This window comes from Oncorhynchus tshawytscha, linkage group LG18 (genome assembly GCF_018296145.1).
Source record: "Oncorhynchus tshawytscha isolate Ot180627B linkage group LG18, Otsh_v2.0, whole genome shotgun sequence".
Taxonomy (NCBI): Eukaryota; Metazoa; Chordata; class Actinopteri; order Salmoniformes; family Salmonidae; genus Oncorhynchus; species Oncorhynchus tshawytscha.
Window position 1 is genome coordinate 2433864 of NC_056446.1, and position 22062 is coordinate 2455925.

General features: G+C 41.1%; 1 protein-coding gene across 3 annotated transcripts in view; it reads right to left on the reverse strand.

Annotated features, from left to right (window-relative positions):
* LOC112217391 (glutamate receptor ionotropic, kainate 2-like) overlaps positions 1-22062 on the reverse strand; it is a 202341-nt gene that overhangs the window by 116113 nt on the left and 64166 nt on the right. For all 3 annotated transcript variants that reach the window (XR_006079246.1, XR_006079245.1, XM_042300585.1), the window contains exons 4-6: positions 20682-20863; positions 17915-17968; positions 2403-2576 (exon numbers count right to left, since the gene is read on the reverse strand). Coding sequence is in view for 1 of the 3 variants with exons in the window: in XM_042300585.1 (XP_042156519.1) it covers positions 2403-2576; positions 17915-17968; positions 20682-20863 (410 nt within the window). In the remaining 2 variants the exon portion in view is untranslated. The remainder of the gene's footprint in view (positions 1-2402; positions 2577-17914; positions 17969-20681; positions 20864-22062) is intronic.

Consider the following 22062-nt stretch of genomic DNA (forward strand, 5'->3'; position numbering starts at 1 on the left):
GTCATTCAGAGCAGGTGGGGCAGAGCCACCCTTTGCCTTGATTACAACTTTGCACACTCTTGGCATTCTCTCAACCAGCTTCATGAGGAATGCAATACAAAAGTCTTGAAGGAGTTCCCACATATACTGAGCACTTGTGGGCTGCTTTTCCTTCACTCTACCGTCCAACTCATCCCATCTCAATTGAGTTGAGGTCGGGTGATCGTGGAGGCCAGGTCATCTGATGCAGCACTCCATCTCTCTCCTTCTTGGTCAAATAGACCTTACACAGCCTAGAGGTGTGTTTTTGGGTCATTGTCCTGTTGAAAAACAAACGATAGTCCCACTAAGCTCAAACCAGATGGGATGGCGTGTCGCTGCAGAATGCTGTGGTAGCTATGCTGGTTAAGTGTGCCTTGAATTCTAAATAAATCACAGAAAGTGTCATCAGCAAAGCACCCCCACACCATCACACCTCCTCCTCCATGCTCCCTGATGGGAACCACACATGTGGAGATCATCCATTCACCTACTCTGCGTCTCACAAAGACATGGCGGTTGGAACCAAAAATCAGAGGTCCTCAACTGGCAGCTTCATTAAATAGTACCTGCAAGTCACAACGTCAACACTGAAGGAGCGACTCCGGGATGCTGGACTTCTAGGCAAAGTTCCTCTGTCCAGTGTCCATGTTCTTTTGCCCATGTAAATATTTTATTTGTATTGGCCAGTGTGAGATATGGCTTTTTCTTTGCAACTCATCCTTCATCCAGCATCCCGGAGTCACCTCTTCACTGTTGACGTTGAGACTGGTGTTCTATTTCTCAGAACAAGAATGGACTGACGAGTTTCAGAAGAAAGTTATTTGTTTCTAGCCATTTTGAGCCTGTAGTCAAACACACAAATGCTAATGCTCCAGATACTCAACTATTTTAAAGGACAGTTTTATTGCTTCTTTAATCATTAATTGCAAAAGGGTTTTCTAATGTCAATTAGCCTTTAAAAATGATAAACTTGGATTAGCTAACACAATGTGCCATTGGAACACAGGAGTGATGGGGGCTGATTATGGGCCTCTGTACGCCTATGTAGATACTCCATTAAAAATCATCGGTTTCCAGCTACAATAGTCATTTACAACATTAACAATTGTAGTAGTGGAAATTACCACAATGTTCCCACCCTCAATTGCTGAATATGTATTAGCAGCCTGCGTCAGCCTTCGAGAATGAACCTAAACAAAACTTTTTGCTCTAGGATAGGAATTACTCTAAATAGGTGTGGCAACTTTAATCCTTGCATACATGAATAACATAACAGCGTTGTTGTTTTATCTTGGGTATACGCCTAGGGGAATTGCTTTAGGGGTGGTATGCTTCCTTATGTGGCAATGGGTCTTTCTCTGGCAAGACATCAGAGCAGATTCCCGAATGAATGACCCGAATGAATGCAGTTAAATGTGCATTGGATAAGCTTGAAAGGATAGTTGTAGAGCCTACAGTGTCTTTGCTTTGAATAAGCATACAGACAGTGTTTGACATGCATGTGCTCTAGTTTAGGGGTGGCAGCTTCCATGACAAACAGAGAACTACAGTATGACATGATATCACATTGCACATTGTGCAACCATAAGTAAGCAAGATAAGGGTAAGACTAAAATTCCAGTTCACAAGCATACATTTCAGTTTCTGACACTGTGTTATTGCTTTCTGCATCTCTAAAGATTCACCATGGATCTACTGCCATCCTATACCCAGACATAGGAAAGAGATACCAAACAGAAAAACACAGGCACACATCTCCCAGGGACTTCACATCATGCTAGCGAAATTAGGCAATTGGAGGTTTCAGACAAATAAATACAGAGAAAGACCTTGAATGACCATGCCTGGGTTCCACTTCTTTTTTTCCACTTTCAAATTACCTCACCGTTGCTGGCTTTTTTTTGGATGGCACCCCGAAAAAAAGGTAGAGCCCATCATTACCGTCCAATTTGCTCTCTCTCTCTCTCCTTACACTGACAGATTGTCATATTTTGGCAGGGTTCCCAGCAAGGAGGCGAGTGAAGGAGTGCAGATAAACGTCCATTACCATCCACATCGTCTCATTAGAGCGCATTTAGACCCAGGAGCTTCAGCCCCAAAGCTCCAGACGGGATTACTTCCCAACCTTGGTGCCCTCCCAGAGAGCCTCTCACTGGACTAAAGCCCTGGCTATCCTGCCCTGTTACCCCTAAAAGTAACTCTCTCCTTACATTGTCATATTTCACATTTCATATAAACTGACCATTCCATACACAATGGCTTTACAAAGTGTGTGTACTAGAAAAATCCCATAAATGTAGCAATATAAGTTGATTAAGTACCGCAATAAACATGTTTGTGCATGCACAGCATAACAGAGGCATGAGCAGTTTGAACCATACCGTCATGAATCCGTCCAGGAGGCCTGAGTCCGCTTTGGGTGGGGCTTGAAGGCGTTCCATGGACCACTTCTCGATGATCGATGACACCTGAGAGTTTTCAGTGTTTAGGATCCGGAAACCCGTCAGGTTGACTCCGCTGTACCGATACGGCTCCATATCCAAAGCGAAAAGATCCTAGAATAAAAAATAGTTGATTCATGCTTGATACTTAATTATTATTTTTATATAAAGGACAAGTCAACAGTCTGGACACACTCATTTCAGGGTTTTTATTTGAACTATTTTTTACATTATAGAATAAGTCAAAATATATTTTATTTTGAGATTCTACAAAGTAGCCACCCTTTGCCTTGCTGACAGCTTTGCACACTCTTGGCATTCTCTCAACCAGCTTCACGAGGTAGTCACCTGGAATGCATTTCAATTAACAGGTGTGCCTTGTTAAAAGTTAATTTGTGGAATTTCTTTCCTAATGCGTTTGAGCCAATCAGTTGTGTTGAGACAAGGTAGGGGTGGTATAAAGAAATAGCCCTATTTGGTAAAAGACCAAGTCCATATTATGGCAAGAGCAGCTCAAATAAGCAAAAAAATAAATAATCCATCATTACATTAAAACATGCATATCAGTCAATGCGGAAGATTTCAAGAAATGTTAAAGTTTCTTCAAGTTCAGTCGCAAAAAAACATCAAGCACTATGATTAAACTGGCTCTCATGCAGTGGGGACCAGTCATTCAGAGCAGGTGGGGCAGAGCCACCCTTTGCCTTGATTACAACTTTGCACACTCTTGGCATTCTCTCAACCAGCTTCATGAGGAATGCAATACAAAAGTCTTGAAGGAGTTCCCACATATACTGAGCACTTGTGGGCTGCTTTTCCTTCACTCTGCCGTCCAACTCATCCCATCTCAATTGAGTTGAGGTCGGGTGATCGTGGAGGCCAGGTCATCTGATGCAGCACTCCATCTCTCTCCTTCTTGGTCAAATAGACCTTACACAGCCTAGAGGTGTGTTTTTGGGTCATTGTCCTGTTGAAAAACAAATGATAGTCCCACTAAGCTCAAACCAGATGGGATGGCGTGTCGCTGCAGAATGCTGTGGTAGCTATGCTGGTTAAGTGTGCCTTGAATTCTAAATAAATCACAGAAAGTGTCATCAGCAAAGCACCATCACACCTCCTCCTCCATGCTCCCTGATGGGAACCACACATGTGGAGATCATCCATTCACCTACTCTGCGTCTCACAAAGACATGGCGGTTGGAACCAAAAATCAGAGGTCCTCAACTGGCAGCTTCATTAAATAGTACCTGCAAGTCACAACGTCAACACTGAAGGAGCGACTCCGGGATGCTGGACTTCTAGGCAAAGTTCCTCTGTCCAGTGTCCATGTTCTTTTGCCCATGTAAATATTTTATTTGTATTGGCCAGTGTGAGATATGGCTTTTTCTTTGCAACTCATCCTTCATCCAGCATCCCGGAGTCACCTCTTCACTGTTGACGTTGAGACTGGTGTTCTATTTCTCAGAACAAGAATGGACTGACGAGTTTCAGAAGAAAGTTATTTGTTTCTAGCCATTTTGAGCCTGTAGTCAAACACACAAATGCTAATGCTCCAGATACTCAACTATTTTAAAGGACAGTTTTATTGCTTCTTTAATCATTAATTGCAAAAGGGTTTTCTAATGTCAATTAGCCTTTAAAAATGATAAACTTGGATTAGCTAACACAATGTGCCATTGGAACACAGGAATGATGGGGGCTGATTATGGGCCTCTGTACGCCTATGTAGATACTCCATTAAAAATCATCGGTTTCCAGCTACAATAGTCATTTACAACATTAACAATTGTAGTAGTGATCAATTTTATGTTATTTAAATGGACAATTTTTTAAATTTTCTTTCAAAAAGAAGGATGTTTCTATGTGGCACCATACTTTGAACAGTGGTGTACATATTCAAACCAGAAGCCATGGATTAAAGGCAAAATCAACATCGAGCTAAAGGCTAGAGCTGCCGCTTTCAAGGAGCGGGACCCTAATCCGGACGCTTATTTGAAATCCCGCTACGCTCTCAGACAAACCATCAAACAAGCAAAGTGTCAATGCAGGATTAAGATTGAATCCTACTACACTGGCTCTGACATCGTGGGATGTGGCAGGGCTTGAAAACTATTACAGACTAAAAATGGAAACCCAGACGTGAGCTGCCCAGTGATGTGAGCCTACCAGATGAGCTAAATGCCTTTTATGCACGCTTTGAGGAAAGCAACACTGAAGCAACACTGAAGCATGCATGAGAGCACCAGTTGTTCTGGACGACTGTGTGATAACGCAAGACCTTTAAACAGGTCAACATTCATAAAGCCACGGGGCCAGACAGACGACCAGGACGTGTTCTCAAAGCATGCGCTGAGAAACTGGCAAGTGTCTTCACTTTTCAACCTCTCCCTGACTGAGTCTGTAATACCTAAATGTTTCAAGCATACCTCTATAGCCCCTGTGCCCAAGGAAGCGAAGGTAACCTGCCTAAATGATCACTGCCCCATAGCACTCACGACAGTAGCCATTAAGTGCTTTGAAAGGCTGGTCATGGCCCTCATCAACAGCATCCTCCCGGATACCCTAGACCCACTCCAATTCGCATACCGCCCCAACAGATCCACAGGTGACGCAATCTCAATCGCACTGCACACTGCCCTTTCCCAACTGGACAAATGCAACACTTATGTGAGAATGCTGTTCATTGACTACAGCTCAGCGTTCAACACCATAGTGCCCACAAAGCTCATCACTAAGCTAAGGACCCCAGGTGGGGGTCCACGCTGACCCTTAATACTGGGGTCCTTCAACCTCTCCGTCAATGTGAGCAAGCAAAGGAGCTGATCGTGGACTACAGGAAAATGTGGGCCGAACGGGCCCCCATTAACATCGACGGGACTGTAGTCCAGTGGGTCGAGAGTTTCAAGTTCTTTGGTGTCCACATCACCAGCGAACTTTCATGGTTCAAACACACCAAGACAGTCGTTAAGGCATGACAACACTTTTTCACCCTCAGGAGACTAAAAAGATTTGGCATGTGTCCCCAGATCCTCAAAAGGTTCTACAGCTACACCATCCTGACAGGTTGCATCATCGCCCGAGGTGGCAACTCCTCAGCATCTAACTGTAAGGTGCTACAGAGGGTAACACATACAGTCCAGTACATCACTGGGGCCAAGCTTCCTGCCATCCAGGACCTATATACTAGGCGGTGTCAGAGGAAAGCCCAAAACATTTTCAGAGACTCCAGTCACCCAAGTCATAGATTGTTTTCTTTGCTACTGCACGGCAATTGGTACCGGAGCGTCAAGTCTAGGACCAAAAGGCTCCTTAACAGTTTCTACCCCCAAGCCATAAGACTGCTGAACAATTAATCAAATGGTCATTGGACTATTTATATTGACCACCCCCCCTATCTATTTGTTTTGTACACTGTTGCTACTCGCTATTTATTATCTATGCATAGTCACTTCACCCCTACCTACGACTTACCTGTACCGGTACCCCTTTTTACTTTAGTTTCTTTGGTAAATATTTTCTTTACTCTCTCTTGAACTGCACTGTTGGTTAAGGGCTTGTAAAGTAAGCATTTCAAGGTAAGGTTGTATACGGCGCATGCGACAAAAAGTTTCCTTTGATTTGCTTTGAAGAAACTTTCAAAGTTCTTGACATTTTCCAGATTGATTGACCTTCACGTCTTAAAGTAATGATGGAGTGTCATTTCTCCTTGCTTATTTGAGTTGTTCCATAATATTGACTTGGTCTTTTACCAAATAGGGCTATTTTCTGTATACCACCCCTGCCTTGTGACAACAACTGATTGGCTGAAAGGTATTAAGAAGGAAAGAAATTCCACAAATGAACTTTTAACAAGGCACACCTGTTAATTGAAATGCATTACAGGTGACTACCACGTGAAGCTGGTTGAGAGAATGCCAAGAGTGTCCAAAGCTGTCATCAAGGCAAAGGGTAGCTACTTTGAAGAATCTCAAATTTAAAATATATTTTGATTTGTTAAACATTTTTTTGGTTACTCCATGATTCCATGTGTTAAAGTTTTGATGTCTTCACTATTATTCTACCATGTAGGACCCTGCAATGAGTAGGTGTGTCCAAACTTTTGACTGGTACTGTATATATAATATTTTTATTACACTCCAAATAGGAACTTATACAGATGAACAACAACTTACAGTCGCACACAAAGGCTACATCTCATCTGCCCACACCCGCATGCTCACACCCCCATCTCTAATCCCAGCATTACCCTCGATCACACCAACTGCGTCCTTGCATTTTCGTACACCAGTAGTACATTAATTTCCGTTTGCCTTGCATCATTGCATTGCAGAGGCAGTTATAGTGCATTCTGTGTCGTACATACAATTGATTATTCTAATGTATGTGTCAAACTTAGACGGCTTGACAGAAATAGTAGCAGAAGGTGAATGTTGTACTTTTGTTGCAGACATATCCAGATGATGCTGCTTACCATTTTGCGTAATGATGCTGTCAGTGTGATCAAGGTGTTATTGTTAGCCACTTGACCTTGAATTGTACAGATTCATTTTTCTTGGTTGCCCATGTTGTTTAAATATTTAAATAATAAATATTAAATAATAAATAATAAAAGTTTACATTGTAATACTTCTGACAGACAATTTTCTAGCTCCACACAACTTTTGGACTTCATAGCATTCCCGGAAAGCATGGATTATTGAGTCAATTTGGGAATTTGATCTCTTAGACTGGATTAAGAGCACATTTTTAGTTAACTGTAATTTGGTTAGTTATGCTCCAACTTTCCCTCTATTTTGTGCCAACATCAGTTATTTTTAAGTCTTGGTTGCAGTAGTAATTCCAAGAGATTATCAGTTGGATATGCTCTGTGCAAGGTTCTGTAAATCTTCCTTATCATATGAACATCCTTTTCTGACTCAAATAAGGTTGCTCTGATGTCCAAAAGATGTCAAATGAACATTTTGCGATATGAAACTTTTAAATTGCATTCCCGCATAAATTGCAGTCCCGCACTTTGTCCCTCAAACATACAATCATTTCCCACATTTAATTAGCAAATTCAAACACTACTAATTTAGAAAGAAAGGTTCTCGTATTTCAGTCAGACATCCCAACCCTTCTCTTGCAGTCACCTTGCACTAAAATAAATATATTATAAGGATGTGGTACTGGTGATTTTAAATACTTCTCCAATCGTTAAGATCTGATATTCTGCACAGAGCAAGGTGACATGGTAGGCCAATGTCATAGGCCTAGCATCAACCAATCACATTTCTCAAATCTTTTCGGGATTAACTACTATCAAAAAGCATGCTTCTGACGAAGAGCTACACAAGTTATTAAACAGCTATATTAGACTAAAAGATAAGGTAATGATGTCATACTTGAGTCTCTCCATGCTCATGAGTTGCTCATTGAACATTATATGTGCAGGTACTTCACTCAATCCCATTTTAAATCTCCCTTCCTAACAGTTTTTCATTCGATGAGAGCTTAGACCAACCAGCAAAGAGTCCTTGGCCAAATATTCCCAGATTTTCACACGTGGTCTCTCGTTTCTGTATCACCAAATTTTGCACGAGGCAGAAGAGTAAACTAGGTATGGATCAATTAGCTCGTTCGGTGCAGCAGGAGCAGGGTTGGTGTACTGGCGGAGAGCAAGCGCCACTTCTCACGGTGCTCGTTTAGTAAAGTAAGACCAAAGCTGAATCAATGAAAGATCTTAAAAGATCACATAATATTTCATTTGTATTCTACAATACATAACCAAATAGTATAACATTACTTGCTCTACCTAATTTCTTATGAGACTTTAGAATGGTTAGCTGAATAGTCCCCAAAAAAACTAGGCAGAATGTGCCCCCCAAAAATGTATGTAGGCTTCACTGTCCCGCGAATGTCCCGCAAAATAATTTACCGCATTTGGGTATTTTAAATGTGGTAACCCTATTTACGGTTTGTATGCCATTAGTTTTCCATGTGGACCAATTTATAATTTCTGAAAAGCTATCCAAGGAGTGTTTGTGTTTTTAAGGAGTGATATTGATTCTTGTAGAATACGTTTATTTTCTCCCATATCCTTATAGCGTTCTTAACTATGTGATAAAATCATTTCAATGTTGAAAGATAATGAAATAATGCCACTCTGAAACCTTAGAATTGTATGAAATTGATTAGAATCATAAAATTATAATCTGATGATGTGTGTAGTTTTAGTCAGAATTAGGTTAAACAAGGTATCTGTATAGTGGAAAAACAGACTGTCTGAGCAAGGCGTAGCTTCGGTGCCGACCTGGCTAGGCCTCTGAGACTTGGGAGAGGACAGGGAGTACTTCTCAAGGTCTCAGGTGGGCTAGGCCTCAGAGATTTGGGAGAGGACAGGGAGTACTTCTCAAGGTCTCAGGTCAGCTAGGCCTCTGAGACTTGGGAGAGGACAGGGAGTACTTCTCAAGGTCTCCCTAATCTCGGTGGAATGGATCTGTCGGCTGGGTAGTGATACAGTATGTGCGTAGGATACCTAATGTTTGTGTGTGAAGGTATGTGCGTAAGGAGCCAGTATAAAAGGGATGGTTTTGTACAACAGACTAGGACGTCCTCATGAATAAACACTTAGATTTTTGTAGGCTGGGACTCTTGTCTGCTTCATTCAACCAGAATCTTACAAACTCTGGGTTGCAGACTGAGTAGATTAATTGAAGTTTAACGAAATTCTCATAACACTATGAAGTTGTTAATGTTCTTAGCTTTATTCTTTGAAAATAGACACATAAAATGATTCTGGGGATGAGCAACTTCAATATGTACCCATTGTTCCTCTTTAGTGCATTTAACTATATGTCACAAGTAAAAGGCTTGGGTAGCGAATTATTAAAATTCCAAGTCTGGAAGGTTAAAACCACCCTCAGACTTAGAAAGATGGGGGCGGAGCTAGCATGTTGGAGTGAATGGCTCCTGCAACTTTTTTGCGAAATAATCTAATTTAACCTACTTTGGCACTTTTTACAACAAACCTTTCTTTCTAATACAAGATTGTAACTTTTTATATGAAAATGCCGAGTAATAAGCGACCAAAGGGCAATAAATCCACAGCGGAGGCCTACTCCCCACTAAACAACGAGACAGACATGGCGGAAGGCATATGCAACAACGTGACACTTACAGATCTTACCCGAGCTTTGGGGTAGCTACGTGTTGCTATAGCTGAGGATCTGAAGGCCACTATTGCTGAACTGGACACCAAAATCGAGAGCATCATTTGAACGGTCGCTTCGCATGGCCAGAGTATTGTGGACCTTGAAAAAGCTTCTGAATTCAATGCTGGTAGGATCGACGAGTTAGAGAAGCTATGCACGTCATTGCAGGATAGTGTGCAGAGGCTTTCTGTGAAAGTGGTGGACCTGGAGGGCCGATCCAGACATAATAACCTTTGCGTTGTTGGTCTGGCAGAGGGAGGGGGTGGAGGCGGGCTCTCGCCCCACCGACTTCTTCGCTAGCTATTGAAGGATGCAATGGGATCGGATGTTTTGGCTTCTGATCCCCAGCTTGTCCCAGTGCCTGGACCGGGCCAACGTCCTCGCCCAGTAAACATCTGTTGTCACAGTTTCAAGACCAAGGATCTTATCCTGCGTGAAGCTCGAATGAGGGGCAACCTGTCACATAAAGGGCACCCATTCCGTGTCTATGAGGATTATGCGCCCGATGTGGCAAAGCATCGCACCGGCTACAGAGATGTCATGACCACACTCCAAACTCAATCTTCACCCAGCCTTGCAAGACTAAGAATTACCCAGCCTTCCGGTGAGAAAATGTGGCTCTCCTCGGTTTTGGATGCAGAGAAGTTTATCCGGGAATATACGCCACTCCCCCGTACAGGTTAGAGTGCCTTGTCATTGTGTGTTAGGGTCTGCTCATGGACTCGAATCCATACTATACCATAATGGGTGAAACCGTATTAAACGGGCTCAACAAGGGCTACCGAACATGTAAGATGCTGAGCCGACCAATGGATGGCGGTCAGAGCTCTCATTTAATGTTAAATTCACTTTCATCCCAGCTGTGCTCAAGGCAATGCATATTTTTCCTTCCAGGTTTGATCACTGACACCTTCAGATGGATATACTTATATTCCCCCGTTGTTTTGTTTCGTTATTTTACAATCCTTACATTATTCTTATTACCATACAATTTATTTATTGCTTGCAGGGGACTGGGGGTGATGGTTGGGAAGGGGCAGATGCAGACACCTGGTTAGCAAGTTCATGTTTTGTGCCGTTCTGCCTTTGTCTAGCCGTGGGCCGCTCTCCCGACTAGAGTCCCACCAGCCCTCTGTAGTGCTTGTGTCTGTGTACATATAATTACTATTTGTACTTTATTACTATTTTCTCTTAGCATTTTAGTATTATGTATGTGTATATTTTAAATCAGTGTAGATTGTTATTCTGGGGTATGAATGTTTGTATATACATATTTTTTTACCTGTTATGGCTGGATCCCTTTGTTCTCAATTTCCGCCTGAAGACATACCTAAATCTAACTGCCTGTAGCTCAGCCCCAGAGGCAGAAGACATACCCAAATCTAACTGCCTGTAGCTCAGCCCCAGAGGCAAGGATATGCATATTCTTGGTATCATTTGAATGGAAACATTCTGAAGTTTGTGGAAATGTTAATTGAATGTAGGAGAATATAACACAGTAGATCTGGTGGAAGAAAAGAGAAAGAAAGAGCATAAATGTTCTGTTTTTTATTGTTGTAGTATCATCTTTCACATGTACTAGAATAGCCACACACTCAGATAGGTTGCTGGAGATAATTATGATGGATAACACAAGAGGGCAACTGTAGGTGTGCAACGTTTCAGACTGATAACTTCAGGAATGGGTGAGCTACATGACATTTAGCATGAAGTCACCCAGGTGTCCCACACAAGTTGCCCAAATGTACCCAAGTGGCCGAATTGGTCAAATGACCTATAACTATATACAGCAGTGCAAAAACTATATACACACACACACACAACACATCAAAAGCTATTCTAACACCCCAAAAAACATGTAAAAAAAAACATTTGAAAATAAATATAGAAAAAATAAATAATAATAATAATAATAATAATAAATAAAAAAGTACACCCCTTGGAAATCCTCGTCACAGTATTTTGCTGCCTGTGTCCTGTCCCATAGCAGTCTCTTTCTGATGTAAAGCAGAGGCAAACTGAACAAGTGGTGCATTTCTTGCGACACAGAACACAAAAAAATGCCCTTTTGGCCCTGAGGCACAGTCATGCCTGCAGTAATGAACTGTGGCATATGAACACCACTGGGGGCACAGGTAGAGCGGGCAGCTTGGCATCGGGGCCTCCCAGTCAGAGTCGCTATCACTGTGAAAGAAAACATTAAACAAATATTTGTATTGTATGAGCCTTTTATCATCACATAAAATAAACAGATATGTATTGATTGTATAGAGCAGAGGGAACAGTCACTAAGGTGTTCCATTCAACTCCGGCCATTGTTGTATATATATATATATATATATATATTACACACACAAAAACAAACTACACATTTCATTGCAAAAATGTTTTTTAAATGTTTTATATATAATATATATATTTTTATATTTCATAAAACGGCATTAGCACTTACCCGTCCAGAAGTACGTCCTGTCCTTGCAGAAACAGCTCCTCAGTTCGTTTGAATCATAACACTCCAAGATTCCTCAAAAAAAAAATCGTCTCACTTTCACTTTAGAGTTTGACTTCGCTTTTACATGATGTATTCGCCAGGATATCTACAATGAAATCGTTGAAACTACAACTTTCCGAAATACAGCTGCGCGTAAAAAGCCTTACAGCAACTGCTCTGATCGTCAAGGCGAAAATAGAGTTCCCTGCGCGTGCGATTACAACCAAGGAATTGTGGTCCAACCCAAACCATTACATACTGGCGTTTACCTCAGCTCATTGGCTATCTACCCAGCTAGATTTCAAGAAGATCGGTGGTCATTGTGCAGAAATAGTCAATCAATGAAGCTTCGCTAAAATTATTGCTGCGTCAGGTAGTCATTTATCGTCGTCTTCAAATCAACTCACTTCTGTCAATTCTCCCCGCAAAAAAAACAATGTTTGACTGTGTTGCAAACATCCAGAGGAATGCACTGAAACCCACTATGACTATATAAACTATTGTTTACAGGGGCGAATCACGCCGAATGCGCCGTAAAAAAAATTATAGAGTTTGAATTCACAGCACAAATAGTTTACAAAATGTTTAGATTTAGGCTATAAAAATGGATTTTATCAAAGAAAACAGCACTTCATTTGATCAATGGGATACTCAGGAAGAGAGAAATAAGAGCAAGATATCAGAATGTAGTCATAATTTTACCTTCAGATGTGAATGTCTAAAAACTGTCATGGCGGAAAATGTTTGTTCTTGATTGCTCTTCTCAAACAAAAGCATGGTATTTGTTCTCTGTAATAGCTATTTTAAATTGGAAAACGTAGTTTGATTACCAAGATTCTAATCTTTTGAAGGGTGTAAGACACTTGCATTTAAGAATGTTTAATGTTCCGAAATTGTATTTTTAGTTGTCACTGAAATGTCCCCTGATGTTGGTCCCTGTACGGGGTTAAATATATATTTTTATATATGCATTTTTGTGTGTGGATATATATATATATATATATATATATATATATATTTTTTTTTTTTTTTTTATTGGGGGGGTAAGTTTAATTTAGCAAAATCCTTGTTCTCCTGACACACAGTATGTAAAGGTACGGCTGTCTATGTCGGTTGCGGATGGTTTATGTTTTTACCGGCATTGCTTAGCAATTAATATAATCTTGTGAGGCTAGATCTTGCTTATCTCTGGGATTGACCCAGGATGACGCTTAAGTGCGCAATATGTTTAAATTGCAACTTATTCTGTTTAGGTTTATTAGATGCTAACTGAACACAATTCGCGGGAGCCTCAGTTCATATGTTAGTAGAAGTTCCAGGATAGTGAGAGGTGAACGTATAGTTGGGATTTTATTTTTGTTTTACCTGTTGTTCGAGGTCGCGCCGTGCTTCTTTGGCATCGGCCAGACAATGTGTTTATTTAGATTTTTCCTTTTTTTTCTGTTTGTGCATGCCTGTTAAATGTGGGTTGATGGGGGGGGGTAAGTGTTGGGGAAATTAGGGGAACAGGGTGGGAAGTAAAAGGTGCTACATATGCTGATCGTGATGGCTTGGTGCGCTTTCTTACATTTTTATCAAGTTACATGTTATGCAGGCCACCATAGGAACTACAAACGAGGAGGGCGGGGCTTACATTCACTTCCTGGAATGTCAAGGGTTTAAACAAACCAATTATGAGAGGCAAGGTCCTAGCCCACTTGAAAGCACTCTCGTCTGATATTATATTTTTGCAAGAAACCCATCTGAAAAATAACTCTCATAGCAGACTTAATTGTAGGTGGGTGGGGCAAGTGTATCAATAACTTCTCTGCCAAAACGAGAGGCACAGCGATTCTGGTACGGATAGGAATTCCCTTTCTACATAAAACCACTATTGCGGATAAAGAGGGTCGGTATGTGATCGTAATAGGAGAAATCCACTCTACTTCAGTAACTCTACTAAATATCTATGGGCCAAACATCGATAACCCCTCTTTTTTCAAAAGAGTCCTTGCCCTAATTCCAGATATCTCCCATACTAACCTGGTCATTGGAGAGGACCTTAACTATGTGCTAGACCAATATTTGGATAGATCCTCTACCCGGCGAACCCCTACCCCCTATTCAAGCGAATTATTGAATACCTACATAAAAAAATTCTAACTTATTTGATATATGGAGGATCGCTAACCCTACGGGTAGGGAATACTCCTTTTACGCTCATGTTCACAATGTTTACACTCGAATTGACTACTATTTGGTGGATGCTAGAATACTCCCCTATACCTGTAATGTGAGGTATCATGATATTATAATCTTGGACCACAGTCCACTCACCTTCTCCCTGAGATTGGGTGACATTGTATCAAACGAGAGGGTCTGGAGGTTGAATCCTCAGCTCCTCACAGAACAAACATTCTGTGAATATCTTAAAGACCAAAATTACATTTTTCTTTGATACCAACGACAACACAGAGACTTCCCAGCATTATTGTGGGAAACACTGAAGGCTTATCTGAGAGGCTGAATCATCTCCTTTCAGGCTGCCAGGAGTAGGCAAAACTGGAAGAATAAATTCACTTACTGGATAGGGAGAATGCTAGCCATCCATCTATGGAGAAACATTTAAAAAAGTAACTGTTAAAAATTTGAATATAATCAGATTCTCTCAGCTAAAATTGCTAAATCTTTTCTCTATGCCAAGCAAAAATATTTTGAGATTGGTGACAAACCACACAAATTACTCGCCAGACAACTTCGAAAAAAAGTTTGTGACCGAATGATTCAAAGTTTAATTCCCAAGATGCAGATTTCTCTCTTCCCCCAAAGACATCAATGACAGATTCCGTCAGTTTTATGAGACTCTAAATACACACACAGCGGATCCTAACCCCTTAATTATGCAAACATTTTTGGAGGACTGTAATCTTCCTGCCCTGAACCAGGAAGATTCTAACATCCTGAATAAGGAAATAGCTCGATGAAATTCGAGAAACAATTCAATCTCTAAAGAGTGGCAAGACCCCGGGCCCAGACGGATACCCTGGTGAATTCTGTAAAACATTCAGCAACATGCTCTCTCCCTACCTGCACAAAATTTTGGTTCAGGCCAATGAGGATGGAGCTCTCCCTTCTACTTTGGATGAAGCATTCATTACAGTTATACATATGGGTAAAGAGTCAGAAGAGGTAGGGTCATACAGACCAAAAGATTTTAGCAAAATCTCTGGCTAACAGGCTTAGCACTTTAATTGGCAAATTGGTCCATTCGGACCAGATCGGTTTTATCCCTAACAGAAAATCATTCTTCAATCTCAGGCGCCTCTTCAACATTATGTATTCTCAGAGGTTACCCAACGTGGACCTTGCCGTCATATCTCGACGCCGAAAAGGACTTTGACCAAGTTGAGTGGCCCTATCTATTCAAGATCCTACAGAAATGTAATATTGGAGATGGGTTCATAAATTGGATCCAGCTTTTATATAGGAACCCCTGTGCCAGAATACTCACTAACCAATCATTGTCGCCCTGATTGAACTTTTACAGAGGGACAAGGCAGGGTTGTGCGCTGTCGCCTATGCTCTTCGCCCTAATTATCGAACCGCTCGCTCAGACGATTAGATCTCATGCAGCAATACACAGCTATAATACTAAAGATACTCTAAATAAGATTTCCCTATACGCAGATGACATCCTCCTCTATGTAACAGAACCCCAGGCTAGTATCCCAGCTATTCCTGATGTGATCAATTTGTTTGGTACCTTCTCGGGATACAGAATAAATTGAAACAAGAGTGAATTAATGCCCATACGGAAAACACCTTCTGGCTAGAACATCTCCCAGTTAGGTAGGTAAATGTTTCTGAAGATAACCTAGGAATTGTAGTTACCAAACAATACTCCTTACTATTTAAAAGAGAATTTCCCCTCTGATGCAAAAACTCAAGGCAAACATACTACACTGCTCAAAAAAATAAAAGGGAACACTTAAACACCACAATGTTACATTTGGGTCCTGTCTAATTCTTTCTTCAAGCGGTTCAATTGCCAGTGTGAACAATAGGGGGGAGAAGGGACATCCCTATCTTATGGCCCTTTCTACAGCAATTTTGTCAGATAATGTACAGTATTATTCATGTATATTTTTGCTTTTGGACAGTTATACAATATTTGTATTACATTTATTATTTCAGCTGGAAAGATGAACCCTTCCAAAGTTTTGAATAGAAAAAGCCATTCAAGACGGTCTAAAGCTGTTTCTGCATCAACAGCCGTTATTGATGAATCTATATCTTGTTGCATATTGTATTCACCTGAAACATGTTCTTGTATTTGTTTGCGTCTATTTTTAACAAAGCCTGTTTCATTGACATGTATCACGTCTGTTAAGGCTTTTGCCATTCTATGGCTTATACACTTTGCTATTATTTTATTGTCACATTTTATTTAGGGTATGAGTCTATGATCAGCAGGGGACTCTCCAGATGTTCTTGGTTTTTAAAATAACTGAAAAAAACTGTTTGATACATGGAGCTATGAAGTACTGAATTGAGTGACGTGTGTTGTCATTTGCGTAAATCAGGGGGCTACTTTGTCACAAAATGTTAAATAGGATTCTATGGAAAAGCCACCTATTCCTGGTGTTTCCATGCAAATGTTTTAAGAGTCTCTAATATTAGCAGAGAGAGGCAGTACATTAGGAAGTATTTTCAGGAGGCATTTCATATTGTTTCAGAGGCAGTGGCCTTGATCAAGCTGACATTTTCAAGGTTACCAGGCAGGGCCTTGGTGCGTTGCCATCTATCATGTTGGTAGGGACAGGACATTGCAGTCGTCAAACGAGCCACATGTCTGGCTTATGACCGGGTAGATGTCTATAGGTTGTATAAGTGTACTGTGTGTGTGCATGTGCGTGTACGCATGCACGTGCGAGGGAGCATAATAGACAATGTTTGCAGCACTCCTGTAAGGGCAACACTCTGGATAGCAGTTGTATTGCAGCATTGGCCAGCACTACCGCCACTTTCTTGCCAAACTGGCCTATGTTCTTGGAACAAGCAGGAGCCCAGACTAACAAGTAACAGCATGCCTCTGAAACAGCCTTATAATCTCAGCTCTATTTAGTTTTCCCATAACAACAGATTTAAATTCAGCCTTTCTCTACCCTTGTCCTAACCTTAACCATAATGATCCAAATAGGACAACAGGCCCAGTTGTTGTCTGGGCCATACTGAACCGAAACGATAATAGCCTCAAACTGTCTGAGCTATTATCTGAGCTCTCAGTCTCTCTCTCGATCCAGGTAAGACAGGCTTTTCATCCAGTGTGAACAGCAGGACTCTTTGGTGGATCAAAGGAACTTTGGAGAACTTCAATCTCAGAATAGACGCACATATCAAGTGGCTTTAGTTTTCCCTGATAAAAACTTTTAGAGGTTTATGGACAACAAATTGGGGGTGGGTAGAGAATGGCTAAACATTGTTTAAAGAGTCAACAAAATGCTATCGAAAAAAATAAGAGTTTAGACTGATACTTTGACAGCTATTATCCTTTTCAACCCTTGGTCTTTAAAGGGTTTTGTCTAAATATTTTTGACTTCAATAGCACATTTGCATGTGCATTGCCACCAGGACCAAGTATTTAGGTGTCAATATAAAGGAGATGATGATGTGACCTCTACGGTGTCCATATTAGGACAGCATCTGCAACTTCCATGGATGCTGTCCTAATATGGACACAGTAGTTATCAGTAAGAAAACTCATTTTAATAAGGTGTCGGTGAACATACCAGCGTGGTGAAGATGTAGTGGTAGTACTCCGTCATCATTCCCATGGCTAGAGCCTGTGGGAAAACCACAATACTGACTATGGTCAAAGTGCCTAAACAAATATACAGCATGTGTGAGTGCAGAGTAAATCATTTTTGTGGGGGATGTGGGAGAAAATCATTTACATGATTATAGTAATACAACAAAAGATACATGTATGGGTTAATTTCCTGTTCTGGTAAAATGCATTGTCTATTGTATAGGACAGAAAGCCGAGAAAGACCATGGGAGTATGGAACAGCCGGGAACACTAAAGGAATGCAGACACATAGACGCCTAGAAATGACTGGACATACAAAGGTCAGAGTGATATACGAAGGAGGGGGTCAGCCAAATGACCCCAGATGAATTACAGATATCAGTTACATCACAGGGGAGACACAAGTCTGTTTAATCTTATACAAACATATGAAGAGAAGGCGACCAGAACAGCTAGTCACAGGAAAGGGGGATGTATATTATCTTTAGGTCAAAAGAAGGGTCTTGTCATCATTTTTAATCTGACCGAAAGCAGATGTGGGCGTTACTGGGCTGAACAAGCAGGATGCACGAAGTAGGATTGACTCATGGATTGTGTGTATAAAAAGTCAGAGCGAGTGCTCTGAAAATGTGTGTGTTCCGCGGACCGCTCCGGCTTAAGATACTGTTGTATTAAAAGTATATATTGATTTTTACAAAGTTCTTGTGTGCGTCATATTTGAGCCGATTTGCCACTACAGGGACAACTTACACAATGTCGGTAGGAATGCTGTATTTAATTAGCAAACTGAACACTCGACACAATGTCACTTACTCTGTCTGAAAATGTGTGTTTTGGTTATGGATATGAGCACTTCTCATTGCCTCATTGTTAGAGTTGCTAATTAAAACTGTATTTTGGCATAGAGCATTCATTATGGAAACACAGTAATGGAACTAATATTCTAAAAGGAGATAAAACAAAGAAAATTCCATATCCAATTGAGTCTGATTCAGATGAACAGGAAATGAATTATCAACTTGCAGGTACTGGACCTGTATGAGGTATTCAAGGAGGGATCATTCTGGAGCTAATTCATATACAGTGGGGCAAAGAAAAGTATTTAGTCCGCCACCAATTGTGCAAGTTCTCCCACTTAAAAAGATGAGGCCTGTAATTTTCGTCATAGGTACACTTCAACTATGACAGACAAAATTAGAAAAAAAATCCAGAAAATCACATTAAATTCATTAAAAATCATACATTTGCAAATTATGGTGGAAAATAAGTATTTGGTCACCTACAAAAGTTTCTCAATACTGATATACCCTTTGTTGGCAATGACAGAGGTCAAAACGTTTTCTGTAAGTCTTCACAAGGTTCACACACTGTTGCTGGTATTTTAGCCCATTCCTCCATGCAGACCTCCTCTAGAGCAGTGATGTTTTGGGGCTGTTGCTGGTCAAAACGGACTTTCAACTCCCTCCAAAGATTTTCTATGGGGTTGAGATCTGGAGACTGGCTAGGCAACTCCAGGACCTTGAAATGCTTCTCACGAAGCCACTCCTTCGTTGCCCGGGCGGTGTGTTTGGGATCATCGTCATGCTGAAAGACCCAGCCACGTTTCATCTTCAATGCCCTTGCTGATGGAAGGAGGTTTTCACTCAAAATCTCACGATACATCGCCCCATTCATTCTTTCCTTTATACGGATCAGTCGTCCTGGTCCCTTTGCAGAAAAACAGCCCCAAAGCATGATGTTTCCACCCCCATGCTTCACAGTAGGTATGGTGTTCTTTGGATGCAACTCAGCATTCTGTCCTCCAAACACGACGAGTTGAGTTAACAAAAAGTTATATTTTGGTTTCATCTGACCATATGACATTCTTCCAATCTTCTTCTGGATCATCCAAATGCTCTCTAGCAAACTTCAGACGGGCCTGGACATGTACTGGCTTAAGCAGGGGGACACGTCTGGCACTGCAGGATTTGAGTCCCTGGCAGTGTAGTGTGTTACTGATGGTAGGCTTTGTTACTTTGGTCCCAGCTCTCTGCAGGTCATTCACTAGGTCCCCCCGTGTGGTTCTGGGATTTTTGCTCACCATTCTTGTGATCATTTTGACCCCACGGGGTGAGATCTCACGTGGAGCCCCAGATCGAGGGAGATTATCAGTGGTCTTGTATGTCTTCCATTTTCTAATAATTGCTCCCACAGTTGATTTCTTAAAACCAAGCTGCGTACCTATTTCAGATTCACTCTTCCCAGCGTGGTGCAGGTCTACAATTTTGTTTCTGGTGTCCTTTGGTCTTGGCCATAGTGGAGTTTGGAGTGTGACTGTTTGAGGTTGTGGACAGGTGTCTTTTATACGGGTAACAAGTTCAAACAGGTGCCATTAATACAGGTAACGAGTGGAGGACAGAGGAGCCTCTTAAAGAAGAAGTTACAGGTCTGTGAGAGCCAGAAATCTTGCTTGTTTGTAGGTGACCAAATACTTATTTTTCACCATAATTTGCAAATAAATTCATTAAAAATCCTACAATGTGATTTTCTGGATTCTTTTTTCAAATTTTGTCTGTCATAGTTGAAGTGTACCTATGATGAAAATTACAGGCCTTTCATTTAAGTTGGAGAACTCGCACAATTGGTGGCTAACTAAATTATTTTTTGCCCCACTGTAAATACATCTCCAAGTCCAAGAAATCTGACAAAGTCCAACCCGTCTCTGGATTTCAAAATCGTTCTGAGAAAGACCTAAGACAGACACTGACCTGTTTCAGGATCCAGGCAGCCATTTCGTGGCCGCAGTCAAAGATCACGTGGAACTCCTTTGCTTTCTTCATCTCTTTCAGAAGTGGCTTGGCATCCTTGGTCTCCGCCGGCAACTGTCGGATCTTCAAACGAATGTTGTATCGGGAGGGTGCCTTGATCAGCTCTTGCAACCGAATAAGACCTGGAGACAAGAAATGTACATCTTATTTGAAACATAAGTATGACATTGAAATTAATATAAGTGTCATTGGTAAGGCATACAGTTCAGATACAAATCTTTTAAATAAAAACAGCCCAAATATATGGCTCTCTTCCATAGTTTATTTGATTGTCCCACGCGGCAAACATACACATAGGGCAGTATTCTGAATCTTCTGATCGTGGGCAAATCATTCAATGGTGTCAATGGAAGACTTCAGAATACCACCCATACAGTACTGAAGAACTGTCAACAGAGCTCTGTACCAACTCAACATATACTCTTCTCATACACCAAAAAGCACTTTACATCAGCAGAGTCCAGCTTCATCCAAGAAGCACCTTAAAATGCTAATTCGAACACTACTCTATTCTAGCGTGGAATTACTTAAATATATACAGAGTCAATTATTTTTTATTTTATTTAACCTTTATTTAACCAGGTAGGCAAGTTGAGAACAAGTTCTAAATTACAATTGCGACCAGGCCAAGATAAAGCAAAGCAGTTCGACAGGTACAACACACATGGAGTAAAACAAACATACAGTCAATAATACAGTAGAAAAATAAGTATATACAATGTGAGCAAATGGGGTGAGATAAGGGAGGTAAAGGCAAAAAAGGCCATGGTGGCGAAGTAAATACAATATAGCAAGTAAAAAATTAATTTAAAAATAAACACTGGAATGGTAGATTTGCAGTAGAAGGAGCAAAATAAATAAATACAGTAGGGGGAGAGGGAGTTGTTTGGGCTAAATTATAGATGGGCTATGTACAGGTGCAGTAATCTGTGAGCTGCTCTGACAGCTGGTGCTTAAAGCTAGTGAGGGGGATAAGTGTTTCCAGTTTCAGAGATTTTTGCAGTTCGTTCCAGTCATTGGCAGCAGAGAACTGGAAGGAGAGGCGGCCAAAGTAAGGATTGGTTTTGGGGGTGACCAGAGAGATATACCTGCTGGAGTGGGTGCTACAGGTGGGTGCTGCTATGGTGACCAGCAAGGTGAGATAAGGGGGGACCTTACCTAGCAGGGTCTTGTAGATGACCTGGAGCCAGTGGGTTTGGCGACGAGTATGAAGCGAGGTCCAGCCAACGAGAGTGTACAGGTCGCAGTGGTGGGTAGTATATGGGGTTTTGGTGACAAAACGGATGGCACTGTGATAGACTGCATCCAATTTATTGAGTAA